Source organism: Geospiza fortis, unplaced genomic scaffold (genome assembly GCF_000277835.1).
Source record: "Geospiza fortis unplaced genomic scaffold, GeoFor_1.0 scaffold25, whole genome shotgun sequence".
NCBI classification, from domain to species: Eukaryota; Metazoa; Chordata; class Aves; order Passeriformes; family Thraupidae; genus Geospiza; species Geospiza fortis.
In genome coordinates this window covers 779575-794138 of record NW_005054423.1, presented here as the reverse complement: position 1 = coordinate 794138, position 14564 = coordinate 779575, and the positions used below count along the sequence as shown (strand labels likewise).

Sequence of the window (14564 nt, the reverse complement as noted above, 5' to 3'; positions counted from 1 at the left end):
TGACTGTTCTTCATAGCTGGCATAATTCCCAAGAAAATGAAGAAAAGATGAAAGGATGCCTAAAAAACTAACCAGCTTGGGCATTGCTTGCAGGGGGTTTGAAATGGCACAGAACCCCAATAAGCATCCAAAATTGCTGTAAATTTTTATCTTTATGAGATTAAGGTATAATTAAGCAATTACAAATAAAATGGAATGTACTACTGAGAACAGTTTTCAGCCCATAATCTGCCATTGCATTTAAAATGCCCAAGGCAAAGGTGCTAAATCATTTGTCTGTGCTTCTGATCCTACTCTGATATCAGTGCTGCTTCTCTCCTGAATACTGCTGGTGTATTAAGGACTTATAATTTCCTGCCTTATTGTGCAGACATGGAAGTGAAACAAATCAACAAACGTGCCTCAGGCCAGGCCTTTGAACTGATCCTAAAGCCACCATCTCCAGTCTCAGAAGCACCACGGACTTTAGCTTCTCCAAAGAAGAAAGAACTCTCTCTTGAGGAGATCCAGAAAAAGCTGGAGGCTGCAGAGGAGAGGAGAAAGGTATCTTTCCTTAAAAAAAAAAAATGCTAGTAATTAGACATGATTTAGTGTACAGAATAGCAGTCAAGTTTCCTGTCTGTTTGTGTGTTTTTCCATTGCCATCACTGATTCCTGGTAGTCTGCATGGACAAAAACCATCAATATGTTTATAGAAATGAATGAGTTCATTGTCTTTCAGCAGCTTGCAAGCAAGCCTCACTGGTTTCAATGCTGGGGAAGCATGCATCACAAAATAGAGCTAGCTTCAGACAGGGGCCAAGCGGGCTCAAATGCACTTGCTTACAATGTGAGCATAACTAATGCTTCATTCAGGGCATCTGTAATAGTTGCTCAAAACCAGTGCAGTTATTGTGTCTGAGTTTAAGAGATAGATCTGCAGTTCAAGCAGATGCTCTCAGTGCTACCAAATCTTGACTCCTCATAGTGTCTGTGGAAATTATTCACAGGGTCTACATAAGGCAGCTAAAATGTCTTATTTATGCAATATAGAGAAACACCCTGAGTAGAGTGAGTTTGGGATCATTCACACAAACTTGAATGAAGACACTAGAATGGCACAGATGCTAAGGGGCATTTCTAGCAGTTTCAGTAGTGATGGAAATTGGCTTTCTAGGGTTTTGCACAGACTAAGTCTTCCCCTCTTTATGATCCTACCCATAATGGTAAAGCTCTGTTTCATAATCACTACATTTGTCACATGGCATTTGGAAGAGTTGATACACCTTTTTCACAAAGGTTGGCACAAAGGCAGCTGAAAATACCCATTAAGACTTATTTGCCTTTCATCATGACTGATGTGTTGAAGAGGTCTTCCTTTTTTCTAAGTCAGAGCTAAATCAGGCTGCTTTTTCTTTTTACTTTTCACAAAGAGAAAAAGACAAACTCCAGATCAGACAAGTCAGAAGATGACAATGAGACACCTACCATAACCAGCCTGAATTGCCAGTCTGGAAATTTTCAGTGTTCTTTATGCACACAGCATTTGTGCTGTGTTGCACCATTTCAGAAAAGTCACGACTGGCTGCAATGACCACAGAAAAATTAAAATTGGTACTATATTGTCCTGGTTAATTAATGTCTCTTTTTGATGATGAACAAAAGGAGAGCCACAGAAGCTTTAGGATCTTAGGGCATTCTGTGTCCTTCACCCAGGAGATCAATGTTCTTTTGTGGCAAATCAGCTTGCACAGTTAAATAGGCATTAGAAACCCCTTCTACCTGCCCATGGAGTCCCTCATAGAGGGTTTCTGAAAATAAAACAGGCTTATATGTCTCTTAAGCCTTTTTTTTTTATCTTTTAAACAATGTGATTTCTTGCTAAAACTGCTGTTAACACAACTTTTCCTGATGTCATCAAAAACGTATAAAGAAGTTCAGGTACAGCATCTGTGCCACAGATAACCAGGAAAGGCAATTCCATTCTCTTTCATTCCTGTCAGAACAGATCAGGGTCACTGCCAAGAACCTCAAGGGAATGATTACTCTGGGATGTGGTTTTTTACATGTCTGCTGCAGTCAGTAGATCTGGATTACTGACAGGGCTTTAAAACCTGCCACTTAGTTTGGATTTGCAGTGAAACCTGACTATTCTGGACCTCACTAATTTGAACAATTCATCTAGATGGTAACTGCAGTGTTGCTACTTCTGTCATTTTTGCTGGCTTGCTAACAATGACTCTGTGGTTCCAGCACACACTCATTAGCACTATCGCTTTTTCAAACAAATATTTCTGCCAGAGCATTCATTTCAGTAGGAGGACATGACTGTGTATCCAAGGAATTTCCATTTGCACTAGCACCTGCTGAGAGGGGTGAGCTCTCACTCATCCAAGTTATGATATTCCCCAAAAATTCAGTCTGTGAAGTTCCTGTGTTCTGAGTACAAATGCTCGAGTAGAGATACAGACACAGAAGGAAGTGACAGCAATAAAAGGCCTGATATTATGCATATACTTGGTGGAAATTACAAATTGAATGTTTCAGAGATTTCATTCCATTGATTTCATTACTGTTCATTTCTTCCTAAAAACTCATCATGCAATAGATTGGCAATCAATAATAGCAATAGAGACACCTGCCATTTCTTCCCCTTGATACTATATTCATTTTGAATGAACATATAACTGAGTTATTTTAATAGACAAGATCCTCCATATTAGCATTGCAGCAGAAATGTCTGGGAAAGGAACAAAGAACAGAGCAAAATGTTTCTTTACATCCCTGTTAAAATCCCTGGTGTTCTTGCATATTAGCTATTGACTTCATTTTTGCCCAAAAAAAGCATAGTGCAAAGGAGGATAAAAAAAGCAATTAGAGGAACAGAAAATCTTCCATAAGAAGATAAATTAAACAGTCCACTTTTCAGATTGGAAAGAGACAACAGAAGAAAGATAAAATAGGAGTCTCCAAAGTCATGAATGGTAATGAGAAGATGAATAGGAACAATTATATTCTATTTCACACAATCCAGAGGGGACAAAGCATTCAAAGAAATCATCAGACAGAAATTTCAAAAAGGAATTTTATTTTCATGTATTGTTTATTTAAGATATATTTGTTATCACAGACTGTTTAGAGGTTATTAAAATGTTATTTAGTTCAAAAATATAATAGCAAAATTGATAGAGAACTACCTTGTAGGAAATTATTATGTGAATGGAACTTGTGACTCAGGAAATATGGAACTTGCTGACTGATGAAAGCTAGAGATACTTGCCCAACTTCATCTAGAGTTTCCCTCAGCATCTTCTTCCACTTTCTGCTGCTAGACAAACCAGGCAGACTTTTCCAAAAGCCAGCATGGCTGTTGTTATCATACTTTTCAATCTATGTACAAAGCTGTCAGGCGTGTCCTTCCAGCATGATTTTAACTCAAATCAAGTATAACTAATGGATGAGAATTGCCTTTTTGGAAAACAAGTTGCTAACGAATTTTACGCTGCTTAGGAATTAGGTTCTGCTCTGTTAATTAGGCAGTGTTCATTAATAAATTTTCGAACTCATGAGACCATCTAGAGCAATACACGCACTTCAGCAGTCTCCTGCTTAGGCTTTCTCCAGTCTGTCATTCTTGTTTATTTCCTTGTAAGCTTTTACCGGGCTCCTTTCCTTTTCTCCCCTGTTTTCTCTACCTCACCTGATAGCCATGACCTCATACTCTCAGAGAGTTTCACCTGAGGCATTTTTTATTTTTTGCATTACACAGCAAAGCCCATTTGGGCTAGTTACAGATTAGTCCTTTCCATTTATAGAATCCTCTTTACAGCATGTCTTTTTTTTTTTTTGCATATGTGTGCTATATTTTTCTACCTTGGTGGATAATCAGACAGATCTTTTCATCCTTCTCAGTTAAGAAATTAGAGCACTGTGACATTGTGTGCAGCAGAAGTTTTCCTTACAGATATTTAACATTTATCAATTTTTACCCATTGACCTTGAATGTTCAGCTGTTATTATTAGTGGTGTACAGACTTCAAGGGGCATATATCAAATTATTTGTTTTTATTGTCTATGTTCAATTTACTTAGTAGCATAAAAAAGGAACACTAAAGGGATGTGCATTTTTTCTAGGCTTTGTATTATAGAAGAGAAATTGTATGTAATTAAATCCTTTTAATGGCTTTGTATTGGGATGAAACTGAACCAAGCTTATCCCTAGAGCTTAGTGTGACAAGGAATGCAGGAAAACAGTCATATTTTTTTTTTACTTTCATGCTTTTGGATATAGACTTCCAGCTTCCTGGGTTTTCAATGCTGTTGCAATGAAATGCCACAAGACAAGCCTGCTATCCCTGGTCTGGGCCAGGCTCACTGTGCTCCCCACAGCAGCAGCCAGCCCAGGGCACCTCTGCCAGCATCAGGACCACACTCAGTGCTGGGCTTCAGCATCCAACCCACTGCCCCTTTGAGCCAGCCCCACACCTGCCCAGAGGGGGCTCTTGGTGTTCTTAACCCATCTCTGCTTTTCCAACCATGTTTACTGCTCTGGAGGCTGCTGGGGGAAGGCAGGAATGGCAGCAGAGCTGGGGACAGATCTTCCTCCCTGGACATTGCATGGCACCTATGGAACTGCTGCTCCAGGAGACAGGCAGAGAAGGGATGTGCTCCTTCCCTGTCAAAAGTCAACCTTTCTTCTTCCATCTCATTTCTGTTGCCCTTTCCCACCAAATTTTAAGGTGAGAAGAATGGGAATGAGGGCAGGCAGTGCCTGAGACATATGTCTCCTGTCTTTCCCACCTCTTGATCTCCCTTTCTATTGCTGCTGGCCCTCAGCTGTGCTTCTGTGGAGAAGTAACTCAGCATGAAGCATTTTTCCATGTAAAAGTCCCAGTAATAGGTGTAATCAGCACCAGAAACAGATGTTTCTGTCACATTTTGATTTACACCATAGTGGGTCGATACACAGTGGTTCACTCCTAAGTAACCAAAGATAGCAAAAATTCCAAGAAACTTCATAGTTCCTCATCCAAAACCGCACATTAACCTATGGAATGTGGGTCTGTAGGAAGATGTTTGCTACCAACAAGGAGAGGATTTGGTGTTAGGCACCAGGGTCCGTCTCGGAGCACATGGAGCCATGAGCATACATCCCAATGCTGGCAAACATTCTCTCCCCACTCTGCCATGGGCTCTGCCACTAATGAACAACAATACGACAGTTTGACATTGATCTTCATTAACTTCATAATGCCAGGCCTCAAACTGCAGCAGACCATGAGGGCAGAGGCACAGGTGGTACTTCTTGCGTGCCCCCAACATGCCTTGTTCACCCCCACAGGTCAAACCATGAGAGCAGCAATTTTGTGCCAGCTGAGGAAGAGAAAGTTTTCTTGAATCACAACATGGATGGGCTTTTTTTTTTTTACTCCACATCCCAATGGTTGTTTGGCAGACTGTACAAAAATTAATTGAAAAAAGAAATCCCCACCTAAATTTAAGCAAAATTTTTCATTATCTAGCTTCACTAGAAGCAGAGCTTTACCCATAGTTACAGATCACATGTCTCTGAGTCTCTGACTCTCCTGCCAAATGGGTATTTCTTGAGCGAAGTCTAATTTGAGACCATTCCCATGCTTTTACATGGAAAAATCCCAGCCTCTGTTCCTTCCCCTGGAAACATCAGTACTTCAAGTCACCATGCCAAGGCTTCACCTTGGCATTTACATTGCAGTAGGAGCCTTTCCTCCTGCCTTCACAATCTGTCCATTAATAGTATCTCTCAGATACACAGTGTATTGAGGAACACCAACATTACTGCAGCTTCTTCTGAACAACTGCATTATTAAAAAAAAAAAAAGTCAGTGAACAAATGTGTTGTGAAAGAGGAGCACTCAGACACCCTAGTAACTAAAGGTACTGGTATCTGAGGTTGAATGCATTCCAGCTGAAATTTCCAGCTTAAAGGCAGTTGTCTGAACCCATTTCTTATTTAAGAGCAATAAAGGATTAATTTTATCTGCGTATCAATTACTTCAATATTTGGATATATCTGTCAAATAAAGATAGATGTGAGAAGATAAAGCAGCTCTTACTCAGATAAGGGGAATTTCCTTCATGTGAGTAATAGTTTAACAGTGTATCTCCAAAACCAGTTTCCATAACTAATTTTGCTCATGAAGTGAGTGGTTAGTAGTCTGCATCTATTTCTGGCCAGCTAGGTAACAGATGTGGATTTTCTTTTGAACCACTCATCTCTGAAAAGTGAAGATGCACATGATCCATTAAATAAATATGACATGAACATCACAGGAGTTTGCCTGCACTTTTAGCGCATCAGTATGTTTCTTGGAGCAAAGGTATCTGTGCCAGGAATATTCTCCAATATTTTTATTCCTCCATATTGAATTATAAACAAGTAAATATTTTTGTTTCTCCACATTATTGTGTGGCCTTTTAGTACCTTAAGGAGGCTTGTAAAATGGAGGGGAAGTGATTTTTTCCAAGCACAGATAGTGATAGAACAAGGAAGAATGGTTTTAAACTAAAAGAGGGGAGATATAGATTAGATGGTAGGAGAAAGTTCTTTAATGTGGGGGAGTGAGGCAGTGACACAGGTTGCTCAGAGAAGCTGTGGGTGCCCCATCCCTCGAAGTGCCCCACATGAGGTTGGATGGGGCTTTGCACAACCTGGTCTAGAGGAAGATGTACCTGCCTATGGCAGGGGGTTAGAACTGGATGATCTTTAAGGTCCATTCCAGTCCAAGACAGTCTACGATGCTTTGATTCTATGATGTAACACTAGATGCTGCAGCTGGAGCTGCATTGGTTATGTCTTGTTATATTTAAGAAGTATTCTGAATATTCCCCCTTGAATATTGCTTTTTTGCTCCACCATTTCATATTTCTCTCTCCTTTTTAGTTTTCCTTATATTTTATCTTGTTTACAGCCTTTTGTTTTTCATTTTCTCACCACATCTGTGTAAGAAACACCATAAGCAGTATACAACTGTGTTAGAACTATCAAAAATTTGAAAATATCCCTTCCAGCACTTCAAACAGTGTTGAAAATAAACTTGAAATAAAAACCTCCTATGTATGTTGGAATCCTGCATCATTGTGGAGCTGTGTGAGTCCAAACACAGCCATTTAAAAGCCAAGACAAACAACAAAGGGAGTCTATTAATCCCAGATCCCCTGGGTATCCATGGTCATTCATTTACCCATTTCTGGATGTGTAGTAGACTTTGAACAGACAGGGTGGCCAAGTTCTTTTGCCAAATGGGCTGGAAACAGAAAATAATGTGACAATCCAGTACAAACACATAGCAGGCGCCTTCCAGAATTGTCATAAGGGGATTTCAGAACGCTCTGAGCACCAGGGAAACAGCAGACTGACAGCTGGGGTACAAGGCCATTAGAGAAGGGACATCAGTCTGAATGGCATTCTACCCTGTGGATGTTTCATGGCAAGGAGGGGGGGGTTCCTTTATTTTGAACCAGTCCCAGTGATTTTCCTGTCTCAAAATTCGTCACAATGTTCCCTTAAAGACATATTGTACAGGAAAATCACATTAGGGGTTTGCAGTCACTTCCTGAGGCCTGGTTCAGCTTTCAAGCAGTCTCTTTCTGGTGCCAACCCAATTTGCATCCAGTAAATACTGAATTAGAGGATAAGGATTTTCTTCATTATCATGAATTATAGGACAAATTACTTTTGAATGTACTGTCTGCCAGCACAGCATCCAGAAATGCATGTACCTTGATATGAAGCCCTAATTTTTCACTGTTCTCCAGGATTTATGATAAAAAGTCTTTCTAGAAGGCAAATGGTTTGAATGAAGAAAATAAATCTTTAAAAATGGGCAAGTGCCTCAAAATCTCAAAGGCATTTTGCTGCCTCCATTGAAAGCAAATGCTCTTTTAAAAAATGCTTCCTACATGCATAGTCCAAATCTTGCTTTTTATTAGTGCATGGCTGTCCTTGAAAACTGTTTTCCAAATCTGAAGAGGTCAGATTTTATAACACATTATATATGCATATGTAAACACTATGAAATGTTAGCCTTTCATTTATTTCAATATTTCATTTCAATTAACAAGTCACTTCTGCAATGTTTCATGGGAAAGGACATTACAATTACTCTAATGGTGTCTCTTCTATTCAGACTCCCAATAGGAAGAGAAATGCATTCCCAGATTATCCATTACTTTTAGATCATTTAAGCAAAGGGTTCACAAAGCTCATATCAGCAAACAAAATTTAATGATCATAACTTTTCCAGAAGGAGATGAGAGATTGCTGTTGAGTAGTAAATTAAACAGAAAATGCAGAATAACTTTAGAAGCACGAGTCAAACTGGGCCACTCAGGTTTGTCCACAAGTGGGAAAGAGAGATGAAAATATTTAATTATTTCAGGTTTACATTGCATCACATCTCTTAAAATAATTTTTTTACTTAGTAAATTAATCTACAGTTAAGAACTGTTAAACGCTAAGTATCTGAAATCAAACACCTTGTTTCAAACTACTTTTATTATATTATTATTAAATATATTGATATTTTTATTAAACTTATGGGGCTTTTATGGCTTTTTATTTGCTCTACAAAATTCCTTCTTTGCCTAGCTCTACTTGTCTTTGGCTCATCCTTCTTCTATATTCCACCAGTGAAATTCCCTCTGCTTTTGGCTTCATCTATCTGAGGGGGTTTGTTCCCATTTGCAACATCTTTCATCTGGCACAGCAGAGTCAGAGACATGAAAAATGCTTGCTCTATTACTCTGTATACTTCAGCATATGCTGTAAGGGAGAGAGGAGCCAGGAAGAGTCTCAGGGAGGTACCAGCCTTTCCAGGAGACCATTCCTGCCAGCAGGTGCTCCAGAGATCAGTTTGGGAAATGGAGACATGAGCCTGTACCTGCAGCCAGGCCAGAGGTGAAACTCATTAAGTGATAAGGATGGATGGAAGTGGCTCTCTCCTGTCATCTCAAGCAAGCCATTACAGCCTTTCAAATCCAGATGTGTTTTACTGCAACATCTTGCTGCAAGATGTTCTGCCTTGCCTTTGCAGCCTTTTCTAGAATCCCCTTTATTTGCCCTGTCAGTGCATTTTGTTCTATGCATATCTTACTTTCATTAAAATATTTGTTTTCTCCTAGTTGAGTCTTGCTCATATAAAATTGCAGCCTTTTTCAGTCCATTTAAAGCCACATGATAGAATTTAAAAGGTTTCATTACCACGAATTGTAATTAATGGTTAAATCCCTTAATTTAGGCCATAAACTAACTCATTTTTATGGATCACAATGGTACCAGTGCCTTGGGATCAGCACTGAAATACACATTTAGCCTCCCAGTGCCCTATTTCATTCTCTGTTTTTCTGTTTCTCCTCATGCTGCCTCTCATATATTTTATCCAAAAGCATATGATGTTGTTCATCTTTTCCAAATAATTGCCTTTTCAACTAGACTTGCCTGGAGAATGGGCCCAATGCTGAAACTTTTTGGCTTCTTTCCTAGGATTAGTGGTTTCCGGTTGGAAATTAGATTGAATATACATAACAAAGCTTATGCTTCTGAGAAGTGAGTTTACAAGGAAGAATACAATATTAAGCATAGACTGCATCTATTTAATTCCTACTTGCAGTTTTCATCTTCCTTGAAAAATAAAAACTTTTAACTAAAATTTTTTTATATTTTCTATGCAATAAAATACTTTTTTTCTCTTCCTAATCAGTGAGATTAATCTGAATATAAATGTAATAGGAAGAAACATTGTCTGAATTGATACTGCCTGTCTTTCAGTTCAATAAACTTCCAAGCCTGTTATTAACTATTCAAGCACATTAAAGAAGAGTCCAACCTGGGTGAAAATTGCACCTGTCCTGCATCAGTAATCTCCTTTTTACTCTACATTTCTTCAACCCCAGGTCCCTGTCTCTAAAGATAAAAGGCCTGTAGCTAAGAGACTGCAGCTGTCAGAGGTTGAGCAACCACTGCAGCAATGCAGGCGAGCCAGGGCAGCAGCACAGCAGCATTTCTTGTTAACAGAAGCGCTTTGGACGTTTCTCTGCTGCTGCCTCAGGCGTGTACCCCACATTCAGCCAGTGGTTCTAAACCTAAGGCTAACCTGGTTCAGTCACAAATGACCTTTCTAAACAAAGCAGCAAACTTTACACAGTTTCCACACACAGGGAATTGTTGCCCTATGGCAAGGTACTGTGCTCCCCAGCAACATGCTTTGCTCCACACGAGTATTTCTTCTCAGCCTGTGTCTCTGTTTCCAGTCCCAGGAGGCCCAGGTGCTGAAACATCTGGCAGAGAAGAGAGAACATGAGCGAGAAGTGCTTCAAAAAGCTTTGGAGGAGAACAATAACTTCAGCAAAATGGCAGAGGAAAAGCTGATACTGAAAATGGAACAGATCAAAGAAAACCGTGAAGCTAATTTAGCTGCTCTTATTGAACGCCTCCAAGAGAAGGTAACCACACCATCACTCCTCACCTTAGACTAGAGAGGAAAAGCTGATCAATATTTTGTAGAGTTGGTGTGCACAGTCCTTATCTCAGCTGCTACACTTGAGCTATTTTTAAGTCAGAGCTACGGATGCCTGTCTAAACCCCCACACACTCTGAAAAAGGACTGAAGTGTACAGTCACACAATCACAGGATGGTTGAGGTTGGAAGGGCCCTCTGGAGAGCATCTGATCCAACTCTGGGCTCAAGGGGGGCCACATAGAACCAGTTGCCCAGGGCCATGTCCAGGTGGCTTTTTAATATCTCCAAGAATGAAGACTCCAATTCCACTCTGGGCAACCTGTGCCAGTGCTCAGTCACCTCACAATGCGAAAGTGTTCCCTGATGTTCAGAGGAAACCTCATGGGTTTTAGTTTTTGCCCATTGCCCCTGATCATGTCACTGGGCACCACTGAAAAGATCCTGGCTCTGTGTTCCTTTCATTCAGGTATTCATAGATATTTGTAAGATCCCCCTGAGCTGTCTCCAAACTGAACAATCCAGCTCTGTCAGCCTTTCCTCATAGCAGAGACTGAGAGATGTTCCTTAATCCTCATGGCCCTTTGCTGGACTGTCTCTAGAGAAAGGCTGGTTTTCTAGCTTTTAAGAAGATCTGGGAACAAATGAAAAGTCACTTGTGTTTAGATTTTAGCTTCTAAGAAAAGTCACTGATCAAATCAAACAACTGCCCTATTCTGTAATTCTTGGTTTCTCAGAGGAGAAAGATGAAAAATTATGGGGAAAAAATTCTTTCATATACAGCAAAAGAGGTCTGTCTTTCCACAAGTCTTGCAAGGAAGAGAGTAAATTTTCCTATGGAGATCTTTGGTACAGCCAGAGGAAACAGGGAATCACAAACCCTAGATGCAGGATGAAGTATGCCCTTCTCCAAAGAAAAGACCTTCCACACAAGGGAGAGAGACATGCAAATAAAGATTTAGAAGTGTTAAGAAAAAATTAATTAGTTCTGCATGAGTGATCACTTGTTTCTCCCAGTAATGAACTTTCTAATATACTCTGATATACTATTTCAATAGCAATTTGGCTAAAGAAAATAGCTCTCAGAGGTTTTCAAGGCGATCTTCATAAGCACCTCTACATCTGTGATAGAGACAAAGGTCTTTGAGAGTAGGAAAGAAACAACAGAATCCAAAGGATGATGTTACAAGTAACTACACAAACAGGATAATTCTTGAGTTTAAGAACTATATCCAAATTGCTTGACATTTTTGCATTAGCTTCATTTGCAGGCACAAATTCCAAGATCTTATGAAAACAAAGGGAAAAGCAAATTAGTTATCCTCAAGGTCCAAAAGGATGTGGGAAGGACAGCTGATGCACCTCTCTGTCCTAGGTCAATGTTAACAGACTCTTAAACCCTGAATGTGATAGCATATATGCATGAAAAACCCAAGAAAGGCTTCTGAGGAAAGATGACAGTAACTTACTTGAAAACGTTTGCACTGACCAGTAATTAAAAAATACAGTTTTGCCAACACCAAAGCATCAAAAACAAACATAATTTGCCAACATCAAAAGTGAATTTTTAATACACAGAAAAAGAAGTGAGATATCTGTTCCAAGTCTTCTAAAATTACAGAGATGTGGGTTCCCCAAGGTATTGGTGTCTAGAAGCTACTGCAGAGATAACTTCTGTATGCTGCAGTTAATAGGAACACAAAGCAACAAATCCCTTATAAATCTAGTATTCAGTATTACAGATCTTTCAAGGACTGATTTACAGGTTAAGTTAGTGCAATAGATGATATTCTTCATCATAGCCAGAGAATGACTCAAGAGGACAGGTAGCTTCAGTGTTCAGACTAATGAAATTATTGAGATGTTCAGACTGACTTATCTTATTGAAACTAAGTTCTTGGATCTTTATTACAGTTCCTAAATGCTACAGATAACAGAGTAACTAACATACAATATGCAGGCAATTAATTCCTCACTCATCCTTCCCTATATTTAGTTTAATATCCAGGAATGCAAAGGGCAAATGTGAGCATGTGGCGCATTTTATGCTGCAAGCAGCACCTCTCTATGTGGCCCTTTTAAATGAAACTCTGTGAGGCACTGAGGATTATAAGGCCATATCAGATAAAAGACTGAGCTCCAGAGCAGGAGTAGAAAGCAAACACAAAACGTGCCTCAGGCTGGTCTGGTGGATGACTCCTCTCCTGTGTTGCTTCTTTTAAAGATGGTTATACTGTGAAGCAAGTTTCGCACAAATGCAAGACCTAAACGGGTTGTCAGCATGAGCCTTCCTGGGCAGGTGGAATGAGAAAAAGATTTGGTTTTTCTTTTCTTGATGTTTTCCAGGAGAGGCATGCTGCAGAGGTCCGTAGAAACAAGGAGCTCCAGGTGGAACTGTCTGGCTGAAAACAGCAATGGTGGATGTGACCCATCCCCACCATTAGTAAACTCCCCCTGCCTATATTATTATGGATCATGCGATATAAGTATGGGAAATGTATGACGTGGTTTAAAAAAAAGGTAAAAACAAGAACTCAATAAAAAAACTTTAAAAAGAAACAAAAAAAAATAAAAACAAAATCAATACGGTCTCTTTGCAGAATGATTTGCTTGATGTTTAAAAAACTTGGATCTTATTTTGTAAATACTTACATTTTTGTTAAAAAATACAATTATTGCATTATGCAAGTTATTTCATAATCTTACATGTCCTGTAACAGGCTTCTGATGTTGTCTATTTCCACTCGGTTGAATTTGCTGGGTCTGTTCATTTGAAGCACCTCGTGTCTAATTCCATTCCCTGCGACTTCTCATTCCAACCCACCATGAGGTCAGTAGTAGTTCTATGGTGCTAGAGGCCAATCATTGCCTAATAACCTAGACTGCTTTGCCATCTATAAGCTTTCTTGAAACAGTGACTAGATCACAGGTATTGTGACTTCACATTCAGCTGTCCAAGACAAAAGGCTCTTAAAATGGTTTTTCAAATGCAGCTTATGCTGCAGGGCTCTGTACTGTGCTGTACAATTGAGGTTGAATCGCCACGTAGCGTGTTTGTTGCTTCTGCTTTTTGAGGTGAGAGGCAACAAAAACATCTGTGCAACAGAATGAAATCAAGCAAGATCAGTTTGAGACAAATTTAAAAGAGGCACATTGTAACCATCAAGTTATGACAAGTTTTGGATGATGCCAAACAGCCATACAAATGCTAATTGTAAAGTGAGCTTAATTCACCACTTGAAAATTTATTGATGGAGCAACTACTAGATAGCATCAAGTGGCTTTATCTGTAGGTGCCATGATCTATGATACTTATCTGATGCTACCACATTACATGCGTAATAGTACAAGAGGCTACCGAGTATTTCACCTGGAACCCATGAGCCAGTTGTTATTGTTTTTTTATGACACTGCTGACTTCCATTCATCATGACCTTTACTCTTCAGTGTTAGCCAATTCTACCTAGGGACCGACATCTAGGACCAAGAGGGCTGAAGCAGGAGGAATGACTAGACAGGGTGCTTGTGCCAAGTACAATATCACCAAACCCAAACATCATCCCCAAAATAGCTGCAGTTTTGAAGTTGTCCCTACCCCCCCTGGAGGTTGCTGCCTGCATATTCTACTCTTCATTAGTGCTATTTTCCTGTATGTCATTGTGAGCAAGCTGTGATTAATAAAGAATTGGGGTTCTGTGAACTGAAAAAGGGCTTGTTTCTTCTCTCGCTCCATTACGTCTCTGGCATGTGCCCATGTAAGGGGAAAAACCTAATGTAGTCATAAAAGCATGGAAATGAGACTTAAACAATTATTAATAGACCAAGCCTATTTCTCTGCTAATATGGGACTAATCCCTGCTATGCATTTTCCAGTGCTTAGGCTGGCTGCTTTTAAAGATTACCATATAAACTGAGCCTATAAATGTGACCTCTAGCACTGAGTTTATTTAAAAAGAACTAGCTATATACACATGCACATGCATTTCTCAATCCTGACTCAACATTGGGGGAAAAATGGAATTTGGGGAAAGAAAAGTAAATAATCTATCTCTGGGTATGTACATCAATAATTACAACAAGATTCTGGGT

At 39.5% G+C, this 14564-nt stretch overlaps 1 protein-coding gene across 1 annotated transcript in view; it reads left to right on the top strand.

The window, feature by feature from the left end:
- STMN2 (stathmin 2) overlaps positions 1-14183 on the top strand; it is a 38985-nt gene extending 24802 nt beyond the window's left edge. Inside the window, exons 3-5 of the mRNA XM_005426753.1 lie at positions 371-543; positions 10270-10461; positions 12822-14183. Coding sequence (XP_005426810.1) covers positions 371-543; positions 10270-10461; positions 12822-12881 — 425 coding nt within the window. The 3' untranslated portion in view covers positions 12882-14183. The remainder of the gene's footprint in view (positions 1-370; positions 544-10269; positions 10462-12821) is intronic.
- The last annotated feature ends 381 nt before the right edge of the window (positions 14184-14564 follow it).